Below are 13,500 nucleotides of genomic sequence, written 5' to 3'. Positions count from 1 at the left end.
ACTATTCTAGCCTATATTTTATTCTAATTTGGGGAATGACCATATGTCACCTAACTTTTTAATTTCCTGATTCTGAGACCAAACACCTGACAGACCTTGCTTAGAATGTGACACGTGCTAAAATACCAGCCAGAAGCCAGACCAAAAGAACACTTGGCAGTTTTAAATCATCCAAAATTTAATTCAGAGTTACGTAAATTCTCTTTGTTAAGTGTCATAGAAGAATTGAAGAAACACAACCTGTGTTAAACCTGGTTAATTGTTGTGTCCCCTTGTGTTTATCACCACAGTCTGCCTACATGACAGGCAATCCTGTCATCATCGATGGAGGCTGGAGCTTGTGATTTCAGGATCTCCTCACTGGGAAGGCAGGCCCTTCCTACCCACGGTGAAGCTGGTTGTGCAGAAAACTCACCATTATGTCCTTCTTGTTAATCATATAGGAATGAAAACAAGCCCTTTCTAATGATGTCATGGCTCACAAGTCCAGTTCTTTAAATATATTAATCTCTTTCTAATCTCCTCTACAATCATTGTAGATGACCTAAAAGATAATGAACTCACTGCAAATGGGTAGTTTTAAAAATAAACTGCAAGTTATAAGCATATAACATAAAATGTCACTATGAAGGAAAAGGAGGGTTTTTTTAAAAAAGGTATTCATTTCTATTTTACCTCTATTTCCCAATATTCAAGTATTTTATACAGTTTTGCATTTGTTAGTATATGGGAACTAAGTTTAAAATCTTATACCTTTGTAAATGAATACCAAGGGTAAGAAGTAGTTTGACTTCAATAACTTACATTAAAAGGAGTTTAGTCAGAACTATTGTGATCTGTTACATAAAACAAAAATAATGAGCAGGTATTTATACTTACCGGATATCATCACTTACAGTTAAGTACTGTTTTCTTACAATTTAACTTCTTGCTCTAACTAAAAAATCCTTATTAAAATAAGCAACGATATATATTTTTTTATTTTATTTTAATCATTGTTCAAGTACAGTTTTCTCCCTTTTACTCCCAATCCAGCCCACCCACCAACCCTCCCCTCTTCCCTCCCATTACCACCCTCCCTCTAGCTTTTGTCCATGTGTCCTTTAAATTTGTTCCTGTAAACCCTTCCCATTGTCCCCTGAAATTCCCTCTTCTCTCCCCTGTGGTCACTGTCAGCCTGTCCTCTATTTCAGTGTCTTTGGTTATATTTTGCTTGTTTCTTTGTTTTGTTGTTTAGGTTTCTGTTAAAGGTGAGATCATATGGTATTTGTCTTTCAATGCCTGGCTTGTTTCGCTTAGCATAATGCTTTCCAGCTCCGTCCAAGCGGTAAGCAACGATATTTGACATGGGCCTAAATAAATATAGTTAACTAACTTGGCAGTATTGTCAGTTTGGGAAATATTTTCTTTAATTAATTATAGATTTTCTTCATGAAGTTCCAGGATAACAGATGAGAGGACGTGGAATTTGGAAATAATCTCTAGACAAATAAATATAAATGAACCATGTAACAGAAATAAAGAAGAAAATAAAAATTTTGAGAAAATGCTAAGTAAATCTATGCATGATTATCAGAGATTATTAGAAGTTTTTTCTTGTTCTCTCGGTTACAGAGTTTTATTTTTATTTTACTTGTTACTATTTCAAAAGATCAAGTGGTATGATGCACATATGTAGCAGCTACTCTAAATAAGTGGTTATACTTAGCCTTTTCTCTTTTAATAATAACAAAGGAACTATTAAAATGGACAATGAACAGATAATTTATGAATCAGGAAGAATATTTTGCAGTTGATGAAAGTGAGTTAAAACTGACAGCAAAGGATATTTTGAATGGTATTCCCAGAGTCCATTGATGATAAGATTCAATTTGGGGTCTGGAGCAGGTACTACTCTACCGGTTCACCTAGAACAAGTCACTGAATTTATGTTGGATTTTAGTTTTCCACTTTGTGAAATTAGGGAATTGGGCCAAATGACCTGCATTTCTTTTGGGTGTATCATAACCAAAATGCTGTAACTTCTTATAAAGTGAGGCACGGAATCCTAAAGTTTATGTTATGGAGTATTTTACGCTGTGAGAGAGTACACATGTATTTGTATAGCTGTGAACAAATGAATTCTAAATAAAAACGTGACGATTCTACAAAATGCATTCTAACTTTAACAAATGTTCCCTCATAGTTCTCTCAGAGTTAACTATAAGGTATAAAACATTATAAGCATTAAAAGCAAAGTAAAATCTAGCCCAGTAGTTCAAAGTTCTCCAAAGTCATGCTAATCAAATCAGGTGATGTATCAATAAAGCTCATATGACTGAAAGAAATGGAAAACTATGTTTCATTCCTGCAATAAGAGGAAGCTGAATGTCACTAGAAACTTGAGCGAGCTTTAGAAGAGGAAGGGTTCATTTTAGGAAAATCATCATTTTAGATGCTCTGAAAAAGCTTATTAGACAGAACGTAGGTTTATCCATTCTTTCCACAAAGGAGGACCTGAGCCATGAGTGGTTTCTGGCTGGTGGAGGCGTGTGCTTGGTGGAGAACACTGTTACTTGACATTGTTCTTGCCTGAAACGAGGTGATAAAACTGGGACTTGCTTACAGGAGTGAAAAACAGGTAAGAAATTTATTTCAGATGGAAATGAAAATTACCCCGAAAGGGACATGTGGGCACATGCACATACTTAGTTGGAGGAGCAAAATACAGAGCAGGGAAGGCAGGGAAAAAGAGTCAAAATAGCTGATGGAAAGGTTAAAACCTAAAACAATTAGAAGGGCACGTGCTCAAGAAGCGGTCTTTTATCCTGCTTAACTGATCAATGGAAGAATCTTAGTCTTCCCATCGCGCACGGAAGACTCCTTTACAAAATACAACTGAAAGGCGGCATTAACAGCGAGAATAAAGAGGTTGGTGTAGGGAACCACCAACCAGCCACGGCCGTCCGCGCCGGGCTCTGCGCTCTGAGGGTGGCCTTTCCAGGAAGCTCCCGGGAACGCCGCGTTCATCGGGGCACCAGGGGTGGCAGGCGGCCCAGCGGGAACAAACGACTGGAACGTACACAGGGCCGCTCCGAAGTCCCCGGGAAGTGGCCTCCCGGTGGTCTGCAGTGCGAGCCCCGCTTCCCCGCCGCCTAACCCCCAAATCAGCAGAGACGCATAGTGGACCTCAGCCCCGGGTTGCTCGGGTCTGCTGCAGCTTCCCAGACGGTAGCCCCGAGGCGAGGCCGCGCACCGCTCTTTCGAAAAGGCCGGGCCGCTGTCACGTGGCGCGCCTCGGGCTCGCCGCAGTCGACACCGCTCCGCGCTCCGCCTGCCGCGAAGTGCGAGCCAGCGGCCCGGCGCGCCGCTGCTGGACTAGGCTCCCGGGCAGAGCTTTTTAGCCAGTTTCCTAGTTGCGGGGCAGAGCCGGCTGCCCGTACCAGAGACTGCGAGGTGAGTGTCCCTGGAGAACGCAAAGGGTGCAAAGAAAACCCGCCAGCCGCGGGAACCTTGGTGGCTTTGCCAGGCCAGAACTGGGAGCGAGCCTCCAGCTGTTTCTGTTGTGTTGTTGTTAGGCTGGGTTTCTCTTGGTTTTGTTTTAGGTCTGAAATCAACCAGAGGGTGCAGCTGTTGTGGGCTAGGTTAGCACTCGGAGGTGCTAAGTACCGTCAGGTCGTACTGACTGGAAAAAAGAACCACCTGTCAAAGCGCACGCTGAGTATGTCTGTGGCTCCTTTAACTTTAATACCAGGCATCAGCTTGTTATCTCATCCTTGTTGTCTCTCTGGACTATGGTAAAACTTGTGGCCCTAATAATTGATAGCAGAAAGGCACCATTTTTTGATAGCACCCAGATAGAGACCTTTCTTACCCAGGTCAACCTCTGTTTTCACTGAAAGACTAAAACTGCCTGTAATGGGGTCTCCACTGGACATTATTGCTGCTACACAGTACTCATAAAATTCTGGCTTACTGTTTCTCTCCAAATCAAGAGTGAAACATTTCAATTCAGCAAATACCTGTGTGTCTTCTCTGGGACAGGCAGGCATGGGGACAGGAGACACAAATATGAATCAAAGACAGTTTCTGTCTTTCAGTAGCTCAGAATCCAAAGGATCTGACCATACCAAAAATCATTAGGTAGTATAATTCCTGCTATACTAATAATATGAGCAAAGTGACTTATTCACACAATACATTTTCTAGCCTATTAAGATCTTTAGAATTATAATCCTATTGACTAAGTTTGGGGCCCTTTTTTATTTTTATTTTTTAGGGTTTCCATAGAAGGCACTATAGAATAAGTGGGGGGGAAGTCGGTAATGTAGGGCTGAGTACGGGGCCTACACTTAAATCTACTGTGCCAGGTATGGAGGTTTGGCACTCAGATCCTTTTCTGCCTGCTTCTAGTGTGCGCTCTTGTACTGGAGGCACTGAGAAGCCAAACACACTTCCCATACTGCCTTCCAGCTAGCGCTCTGGGTGTGAAATTAGGGTCAGGCAAATAGATGACTTGTCTGAGATTTCGAAGACAAGGGTGAGGCCATCTCCCTGCTACTTTTGGCTGTTCTCTGGGGGCAAGGAAGGTCCAGGAGATGCCAGTGTCCAGTCTCCAGAGTTGTGGGTGTTGGCTAGGACTTCCAGGTTCCGCACTGTTGTGTTGAATCACCAGCTCTGTAGCTATCAAAAGGCAGTTGAGGGAGGTGTGAACATATTCGGTGCTCCCTGTCCAGGCAGGTCCCAGATCGCAGCTTCTCAGGGTCACAGCTACAAGTGGTGTTCTTGAACCATGCAGTCCCTGAGGGACCTCCTGATGGTACCAAAATAGTACATACTTTGGTTATTCAGTTACTGATATTCTAGAAATCATTCCTGGAGGCCAAGCCTAGACCCTGTGCTTCTAGCCCTTTCATCGGTTCAGTTAATTCCCTGTAAAATCTCCTTCTGCTTAAAACACCAGGAGTGGTTTTGGTTTTCTGCTTTCCTTGACTCGATTAATACGTTTGGTATGTAGCCTCTAAGAGGCATTACACCTAAATCTCTTTAGTTTTTTTTAGATGAGAAATGAAACCATGAGGGTAGATCCAGAGACTGGCAGTGACTTGAATGCCTTCAGTGGGGCTGTGCCTTCTCCAATTGCCACAGACCCCATGTTTGAGTTTGGCCCTGAAAGCGCTTCAGTTTGTTACCTATAGACCAGATTATCTGTGAAGTCTACTCTACAAGTATAATGTAAAATGTTTCTTTGTTTAAAACATTTACAGAATATCCTATCACAAGAGATTGTTGAATATCTGGTTCATGACCAATTATTTGCTAGTCCTTCTGATAATCAATAGGCCACTGACTCTTTGGTCCACACCCGGACCCCAATAATAAGAGATTTTTCCTCTGTGGAAAGGGGTTTACATCCATTTTTCACAACGTCTGGGAGCAAGTGGAGCTGCCTACATGTGCACTTGCTAAATGAGAGGGTGCTCATGATAAGTTCTAAAGAGTGTTTAACAGCCTTATAAAGTTATTAAGTACATCTTGTCAACATAATAAAAGTTCTTTGTCTTTTTAGAAATCTATTCTTTTATTTACTTTTCTGTGGTTTATTTGAAGGACTGGAAGTTTCAAAATTACCTGTGCTTATCTGTGCTCTTCGGTAGAGTAGATACATGCTTCTTTCTCAGGGAAAATCTTATAAAAGGAAGATAAGGCATTGGGAGGACTCCATAGGGACGCTAATATGTACCCTGTACTGCTTTTAAGGTTTTCTATGACATAGGCACTGTCACTGCTTTACAGATGAAGAAACTTAACCAGACTGGTTAACTTGCCCAAAATCGCCCCAGTGGGACGCGGTGTCACAGGATTTACACTCAGGGTTTTCATCTCCATTTCGTCTCACCACGACACTTCCTGAGCACAATACTCTAATTAATATAGCCATGCACAGAATTCCCTACATGGTCTTTTCACCTCACATCCTGTAATCATGTGGTCCTCTGCCTGTAATGGTCTTGATTTTCTTTGCAAGACTACATCATCTTTCAAGGCTTTATTCAAGTATCACTTGACCCCAGCCAAGCAAGGCAATACTTCCTTTCCCTTGTTTAACTCTATACCTACACTTCCCACATTGCGATTATATTACCTAAAGGTAACACTAACAGCTGTAACAGGTGAACTCCAAAATCAGTAACAATGCAGTGGAAGCTTATTTCTTTCTCAGGTAAAGCCTATTTCTCACTTATGTAATGATGTTTAGCTGGTGGCCTTCTATTCAGTGATGCAGGAACTCAAACTTTTCGTACATTAGGGCTTTGCCATCCCTAAGACCTTGCAGTCCTTGGTTTCCAGGCAATCATCAGGAAAAGAGAGGCTATGTGGCAGGTTGCATGAGAGGTTTCTTATAGGTGATGGAAGTGCTATATATTATTTATGCCCATGTCCCATTGGCCACACCTCAGTCACATGCCACACTGACCTGCAAGGGGGGCTGGGAAATGTCAACTCTCTATGTGCCCAGGCAGCAGAGGAAACTAGTTTGGCAAAGACATATTAATCTCTATCATTCTTGAAGAAGAGAGACTACATCTCAGTCGTCTTTGTATCTCTCGTTCCTTATACACCATAGTAAACCAGTAAAAGTCTGATGAACTTCACTGATTGTGAAGGGGTGAGGTTGCTATCTCATGTGCCTGAAATTGAAGGTTCCCACCCTTCACTATGGTTGCTTAAGGAATGATCTATTATTCTTTGATTACATTGCAAGCTGTTCACTTTTGAATTCCAGCAAAAGGACTAGAACTTGGCAAGAACTTAATAGGTGTTTGTTGAATGAATGAGTAAATGAATGAATGAGTCCTCAGAAAAGAAAAGAGGACCAGAGTTAGTTTATGTAGAGTTACAAAATAGTTGGAAATACTAATTGAGATGATGGCATTTGAATTAGATCTTGAATGACTGGTAGAATTTTACCAAGTGGGAAAAAAAATGAAATTACAGGCAGCAATGGTAATGGTGTTTTGTTGTTATTGTTGTTTTGTTTGTTATTTGAGTAACAACATTTGGAAAACAATCAAATGCTCATGAGCTCAACTTCCTTTTCATTCAGTATTCCAATACCACAACTGAACTTCGAGGGTAGGGGAGAGAAAATGTATAACTTTACAATCTGTATCATCTCTGTTGACTAAAAGAATGACACTAAAATGCTTGGCACTAAAATGTTATTTTGTGAACATATTTGAGAATTATCAATACAAAGGCAGTGTTCTGATCATTCATCTTCTATGAAGATTTTCACCACGTCAAAAAGCTAGGGGTACTGGGTAAGCCAAAGGTTCCTCATCATTATTCCTCATCCTAACTTTGCAGAGTTGGCTTCACATCAAAATCATTTCTTGTATTGGTTGGGTTGCTTTTGGCAGCAAGTAACAGGACGTTTGCCCAAAATTGCCTTTAGAAATACAAGCCTGCTCTTCTCATACAACAATATGTCTGAAAGTAAGTGGACCCAAGATTTGTATCAGTAGCCCAATGATATCAGAGTCTATGTTGCTTACTATGAGCTAATTTTGACTTTTTCTTCATGGGTAGATGATGGCTGCTAGAGTTCCAAAGAACACAGTCCCCATCCACAACTCCACCTTTCCCCACCTCCCCCACACGCAAACACAAGGGCCTTTAAGGACCAAAAGAAGAGAGAAATTTCCCCTTGCCTCTTTTTATTATGAAGTAAATAAAGTCTTACCCAGTGGCCTCAATAGCCTTACCCACAAATTTCACTGGCAAGAAATGAATCACACTTAGCCCTAAACCAACTGCTGGCAAAGAGGAATGGTGCTACAAAGATTGATGTTGGTGTTGGTACTGGAGCAGGGACCCACTGGCATAAATGGGCAGTGGCATTTAGGCAGTAAATCTTGTCTGCCATGCTTGGGGAGATTCAATCTCTAGAGATTATGATTTTAGTAGACCAAGAAATAATATTTTAAACTTAAAATTAAATACTTGCCCTTCATAAGGAGAGAGATTAGAAAGAAGCCAGTATCACGTCTTTCTTACCTAGGTATAGTGTTCTTTTTTTTTTTTTAAGGTTTTATTTATTTATTTTTAGACAGAGGGGAATGCGAGGAAGAAGAGAGGGTGAGAAACATCAGTGTGTGGTTGCCTCTCACACGCCCCCTACTTGGGACCTGGCCCACAACCCAGGCGTGCGCCCTCACTGGGAACCAAATTGGCAAACCTTTGGTTTACAGGCCAGGACTCAATCCACTGAACCACACCAAAGGGCAGCATTCTTTTATTCACATCTCATTACATAGTGTTTTACTACATGATGATTCAACCAAATTACTATATCAATTAAACAAATAGAATAGTAGTTTGCTCTTGATAATGTGGTCTCATGTGGTTGGCATACCTAACACTTACAAATAAGGTTATTCTTATTTAGGAAAACATTCCTAATCATTTCAGTAATTTCATTGTCAGGGAACTTTTAAGGCCCTACTCTTTGCTTCATCTGAATTCCTCACTACTGGGGAGGTATGACGTTAAACCAACTGAGCCCCACCACTCAGGGTTCCACTTGGGAAATGAACACTAGAACAGAGTTTATCAACAGAGTCCAGAACCTGGAAGGTTTCTGTATGTTCTGCATAGAAATACTGTATGAGACTAAGAACCTACACTTTCAGTACATGACTGGATGAACACCAAAGACAGTAGAGTCTGTTATTATAATCATTATAGAGCACTTAATAAACAGTTGGGCAGGTCCCCCTTCCAATGCACGAATCCGTCCCATAGAGTACTCCAATAATCCATGTGAATTCTCAGTAAGAGCTCCCCATTAAATGTCAGCTTGTCCTTGTGACAAACAGAAGATAACAGAAATAACTAGTCTTTATCGATGTAATGACCTCTTAGCAGGAGTTCCATTGATAGCAGTAAGCATATTTTACTTGAGCAAAAGCCTATGGACATTTGCAAATTGATAGTTCGTTTATTTCCTCTGAAACATCATAGAAAGTGCTTTTAAACATTTAGATCACTAAGATAACCTGAAAACGAGAAGGCTGGTTTCACAAACATCACTCTGTATATGAACGCCTATTCACAGAGGCGGTTTCCCAAGTGTGCTTCACTTGCTGGGAGAAACGGGTGAGTGGCCAGGGCTGCTGAGATTCACCTTCATCTGTCCCACTTGTTGGATTTCAGGGTAAAGTTTTACTTGATAAAAGATTTTTGACTTAAAAATATTTGAAAATTACTACTATTGAAGATTCTAGGTCATTCCCCATCTTCTTTGAAAACCACCAAAACAGAAAATGATCTTAAATTGTGTCTGGTGGGATTAAGTTACCTAAAATCCAATTACCAGATTCTGTCCATGGAAAGTACCATCGCTGTCTACGGCCGTACCACCCTGAACGCTCCCGATCTCGTGTGGAAAATACCACTGCCAAAGAAAGCTGTATCATTTTATATTCTCTAAAACTTTAAGAATTGTACAATTCTTTTTAATATATTTAAAATTATTTAATACATAAAATCTTATCATACAAATCCTAATACAGAAATACAGAGAATAAAAATGAGAATATAGAGAATAAAAATCATGCCAATTTCATTTCTTCCCTAAAGGCAAATACTGTTAACAGACTTTTTTTCTATGTACATACATATACATATACATGCACACACACACACACACACATATATATACACACACACACATATACACTGCTCATGTTCTTGATCTGTAGTTTTAAGTTGGGAGGAAAGGCTAAGGAGACTGTTCCTTGGAGGTCCACAGGTCTTTGGCTTTGGTGGCATATGTCCCTAATACTGGCAAATAAAGCTCACATTAAGCCAACATGGTTGCTAAGTGTGTGGAATCCTTTGGGAAATTCTGTTTACTGGGAATGCTGAAGAGAAAGAAGCACAAGTGGTTCATAGTGTTTGCACGTCTTTTTGTTAGAATGGTGTGGGGACTGCCCGAGCGTGTTAGGGGTGTGGGTAGAGGGGGCAGAGAGGGAAAAATTGGGACAATGTAATAGCATCATTGATAAAATATAATTTTAAAAAAGAGGAAAACCAAAAAGGCTCAACTAGGATAAGAGGGTACACACAGCTCACACAGGGGGCAGGGGGAGGGGGCAGGTGCACCTATGATGCCAAGACAGGGTGACCAGGAAGTTGTACCACTTGGCCCTATAGGACCTTTTCAATTTTTATTATTCCATTAAATGGTGTTTATTAGGTATTTTGAAACCATCTGTTTTTTCCATATTTCTCATTTTTTAATTTTTCCATCCCAGACACCCACATCTCAGATTGACTCTCCCCCCATGGTTTTATTGAGATATAATTGACATATAACATTGTATTAGTTTAAGGTGTACGCACAATAATTTGATACATGTATACACTGTTAAATGATTAACACAATAAGTTTAGTTGATATCTATCATCTCACATAGTTGCAATATTTTTTCTTGTGGTGAGAACTTTTAAGTCAAATCAATTCTTAACAGTTCTCTTGAAGCATCTCTGGGAGCAAAGATTTTAAAAGACTTCCATAAACACCATGGAAAAAATAACTAAGGTTCATAAAGTACAGTATTTCTAAATTAACATTATTGAAAAACAAAGAATTTCACTGAAATTAATTTTCTGGATAACTGACACCTATTTTACTGAATATCAATTTTTTAAAATGAGATATCATCTCATTAGGTGAAGATCAGCCAATGGATGAGCCTCTTCAGTCTGGGGACTGTGGACTAGGTTGGATGGGTTCTTTCTCTGCTCTGGCAGTCAGCTCTCTCTGAAGTGCTGTGGGTGAGGTGAGCAGCCACATAGGTCTAGAACAGGAATTTGGATTATTTCTTTCAGTGTGTTTCAGAATTTTCTATTTTCTCTCTCCCTGTCCTTCAACCCATTCTTCAACAAGTTGGCACAGCTATTAACTTAATTGGATTAGTGAGGGAAACAAATTTGAAAATTAAGAATCAGAGCTGATGGTCCCAGCCAGGTGGTTCAGTTGGTTGGAGTATACACCAAAATGTTTCAGGTTCAATTACCAGTCACAGCACATAGCTAGGTTGCAGACCTAATCCCCTGTCGGGGGCGTACAGGAAGCAACCATTCTATGTTTCTCTCTCACATCAGTGTTTCTCTCTCGCTCTTTCTCTCCCTTCTTCTCTCTTTGAAATCAATAAACATATCCTCAGGTGAGGATTAATGAAAACCATTTTCTTAAAGAAATCAGAGGCAATGAAAACCATTTCCCCAGAAATGGCAAGTTAGTAAACTGAAGCAGAGAAGGGTAGTTTCATGTGTTTGCACCTGTTATACAAGAAATGTCCTGTGCTTCAGTCCTTAAGTGACCTCTTTGGGACTTTAGACTGTGCATTGTGACAACCAAGTTTAATAGGTTTGCTCTCTGTTTTTGCCTGTCTCTTATGCCTTTAGATATAATTGTGGCTATTTTTCATAATGAAGAATTTTCTTGGAGAAAATGACTTTCTCAACCCTTTGCTTTTTTCATGGCCTGAAAGTCCTTGGCAAATTCTGGACCTGAGATTTTGTTTGTTTGTTTCAGGACCTTACTCACTGGAAATTTTGAGCAAAGTAACCCAGCCCATTAAAGAACCTCTCAAGTAAATACCAAAGACTCTGGTAGAGTCAGTTCTCATGTGTGCATGGGCACTATGAGCATTGAATAGAAGCTTAAGCAAATGACTTGGGGCTTAGAGAAGGAATCTGATGAAACCAGACTTGTGAGGTGGGACTAGAAACAGACCAGGAGTCATTGTAGAGTTTTTAGAGTTTGCCATGAGCAATCACTTACTTATTCATTCATATATTCAATAAAAATATTTACTGACAACCTATAATGTGCTAGTGTAGCAGAGAAAGTAATGCTATGAAATATTGTGTGTGGTCTCCTATGTTTCCCAGACCTTCTGCAGTTTGATGGAGTTGGAGACTCTCTTGATCAAGAGTCTGTGAGTAGATGTCACTCTGGAGCCAAAATATTGAATATGGAATTTTTTTAATTTTAACATTCTCTTTAATGGGCTATAAACTATATTTTATATTTTAATGCCCTTTAAAACAAAACATTTCCATATCATTTTTTTCTTCTCATTTTATTGAAGATGTAAAATCACCTTTGTAAACATCTGTTATGATGCAGGGCATCTTTCAGGACCCATTCAGGTATAAAGGTTATTACTAAGGATTCATTTGGTAGCAAGTGGCAGAAACCGAACTGAAACTGGTAAGGAAGGTATTGGCTCACCTAACTGAAGGGGAGATGCTCCCAGGTGTACCAACAGTGTGGTTATTAATTTAGAGTTTTCTCTTTCTCCCTTTCTATATTAGGAATCGGCTTTGCTCTGTGGTCATTTTGCTCTTTGGAGGGCTTTCCTTGTATGTCACAAGGATTATTAACAACTCTGGAGTTCAGCAACCCCAATAGAAAGAAAGCTCTTCCAGTGGTTCTAGTAAATACTTTAAAGCTGACTCTCTGGTGAGTTATGGGCCAGGTTCTCATAACTGGAACAATCATTTGATTGGCAAGGAGCTCCCTCATTGGCCAGGCCTGTCCTCATCTCTGGGGCATTGGTGGAGCATGAGGTTTGGGGAGATTGAGGATAACAGTCTCACATGAACCACATCAATAGGGAATCAGGGAGATGCAGAGTCCAAAAAAGGGCAGGCCCAAACTACAACGATTCCCTACGGAAAAAGATACTTACAGCCTGAGGTTGCTATCTTTTCTGTGTCTTTCACTGGTGGCTCTCACTCACATTGCTGTCAGTTTGCGTCTGTCACAATCTCTTTCTACATTTTAATTTATAACATCTTATTTTCCAAAGGTTTGGAAACCAGATAGATGGGCAAAGTCATCAGAATTGTTTTCTTTTTTTTAATTGTGGTTCAGTTACAGTTGCCCCAATTATTCCCCCTTTGCTCTACCCCAACCCACCCATCCTGCACTCCCACAGGCAGTCCCCACCCTGATGTCCTTGTCCATGGGTCCTTTACACATGTTCTTTGGCTAGACCCTTCCCGTTATTCCCCCCATTATCCCTCTACTTGCTCCCCTCTGGTGACTGCCAATTTGCTTTTTATTTCCATGTCTCTGGTTCTGTTTGGCTTGTTTGTTTGTTTTGTTCATTAGGTTCCACTTACAGGTGAGATCATATGGTATTTGTCTTCCACTACCTGTCTTATTTCACTTAGTATAATGCTCTCCAGTTCCATCCATGCTGTCGCTATAAAAGTTAATGGGCTTTGCGGTGAGACCTCAAGTGTTTACCTATGAGTAAGGAGTATAAATTTTCTACTTTACAATGGATTTCATGACATTTCTTAGAACCCTTCAAAGGTCATTTTTACATATTCTCTCCCTTTCTGTCTCTCTCTCTCTCTGTCTATCTATCTCTCTCTCTCTCTCTCTCTCTTTGCCAAAAGTACCTCCTTAATACAGGATGTACTGTTGTAATA

At 40.3% G+C, this 13,500-nt stretch overlaps 2 protein-coding genes across 6 annotated transcripts in view; both read left to right on the top strand.

Annotated features, from left to right (window-relative positions):
* Positions 1 to 1,069, top strand: part of BDH2 (3-hydroxybutyrate dehydrogenase 2) — a 28,841-nt gene extending 27,772 nt beyond the window's left edge. For all 4 annotated transcript variants that reach the window (XM_045820193.1, XM_045820192.1, XM_045820194.1 and 1 more), the window contains exon 10: positions 291 to 1,069. In XM_045820193.1, coding sequence (XP_045676149.1) covers positions 291 to 344 — 54 coding nt within the window. In that variant the 3' untranslated portion in view covers positions 345 to 1,069. The remainder of the gene's footprint in view (positions 1 to 290) is intronic.
* A 2,151-nt stretch (positions 1,070 to 3,220) lies between these two features.
* The window catches only part of SLC9B2 (solute carrier family 9 member B2), a 47,530-nt gene continuing 37,250 nt past the window's right edge, over positions 3,221 to 13,500 (top strand). Inside the window, exon 1 of one of the 2 annotated variants that reach the window (XM_045820183.1) lies at positions 3,221 to 3,435. The gene's annotated coding sequence lies outside the window, so the exon portion shown is untranslated. Of the gene's footprint in view, positions 3,436 to 7,348; positions 7,480 to 13,500 lie in introns of those variants that run through there. The other variant, XM_045820184.1, reaches the window with a different exon arrangement.

This window comes from Phyllostomus hastatus, unplaced genomic scaffold (assembly GCF_019186645.2).
Source record: "Phyllostomus hastatus isolate PE091 unplaced genomic scaffold, TTU_PhHast_1.1 phas_scaffold_39, whole genome shotgun sequence".
In the NCBI taxonomy this organism is placed as follows: Eukaryota; Metazoa; Chordata; class Mammalia; order Chiroptera; family Phyllostomidae; genus Phyllostomus; species Phyllostomus hastatus.
This window is presented reverse-complemented; position numbering and strand designations above follow the sequence as displayed.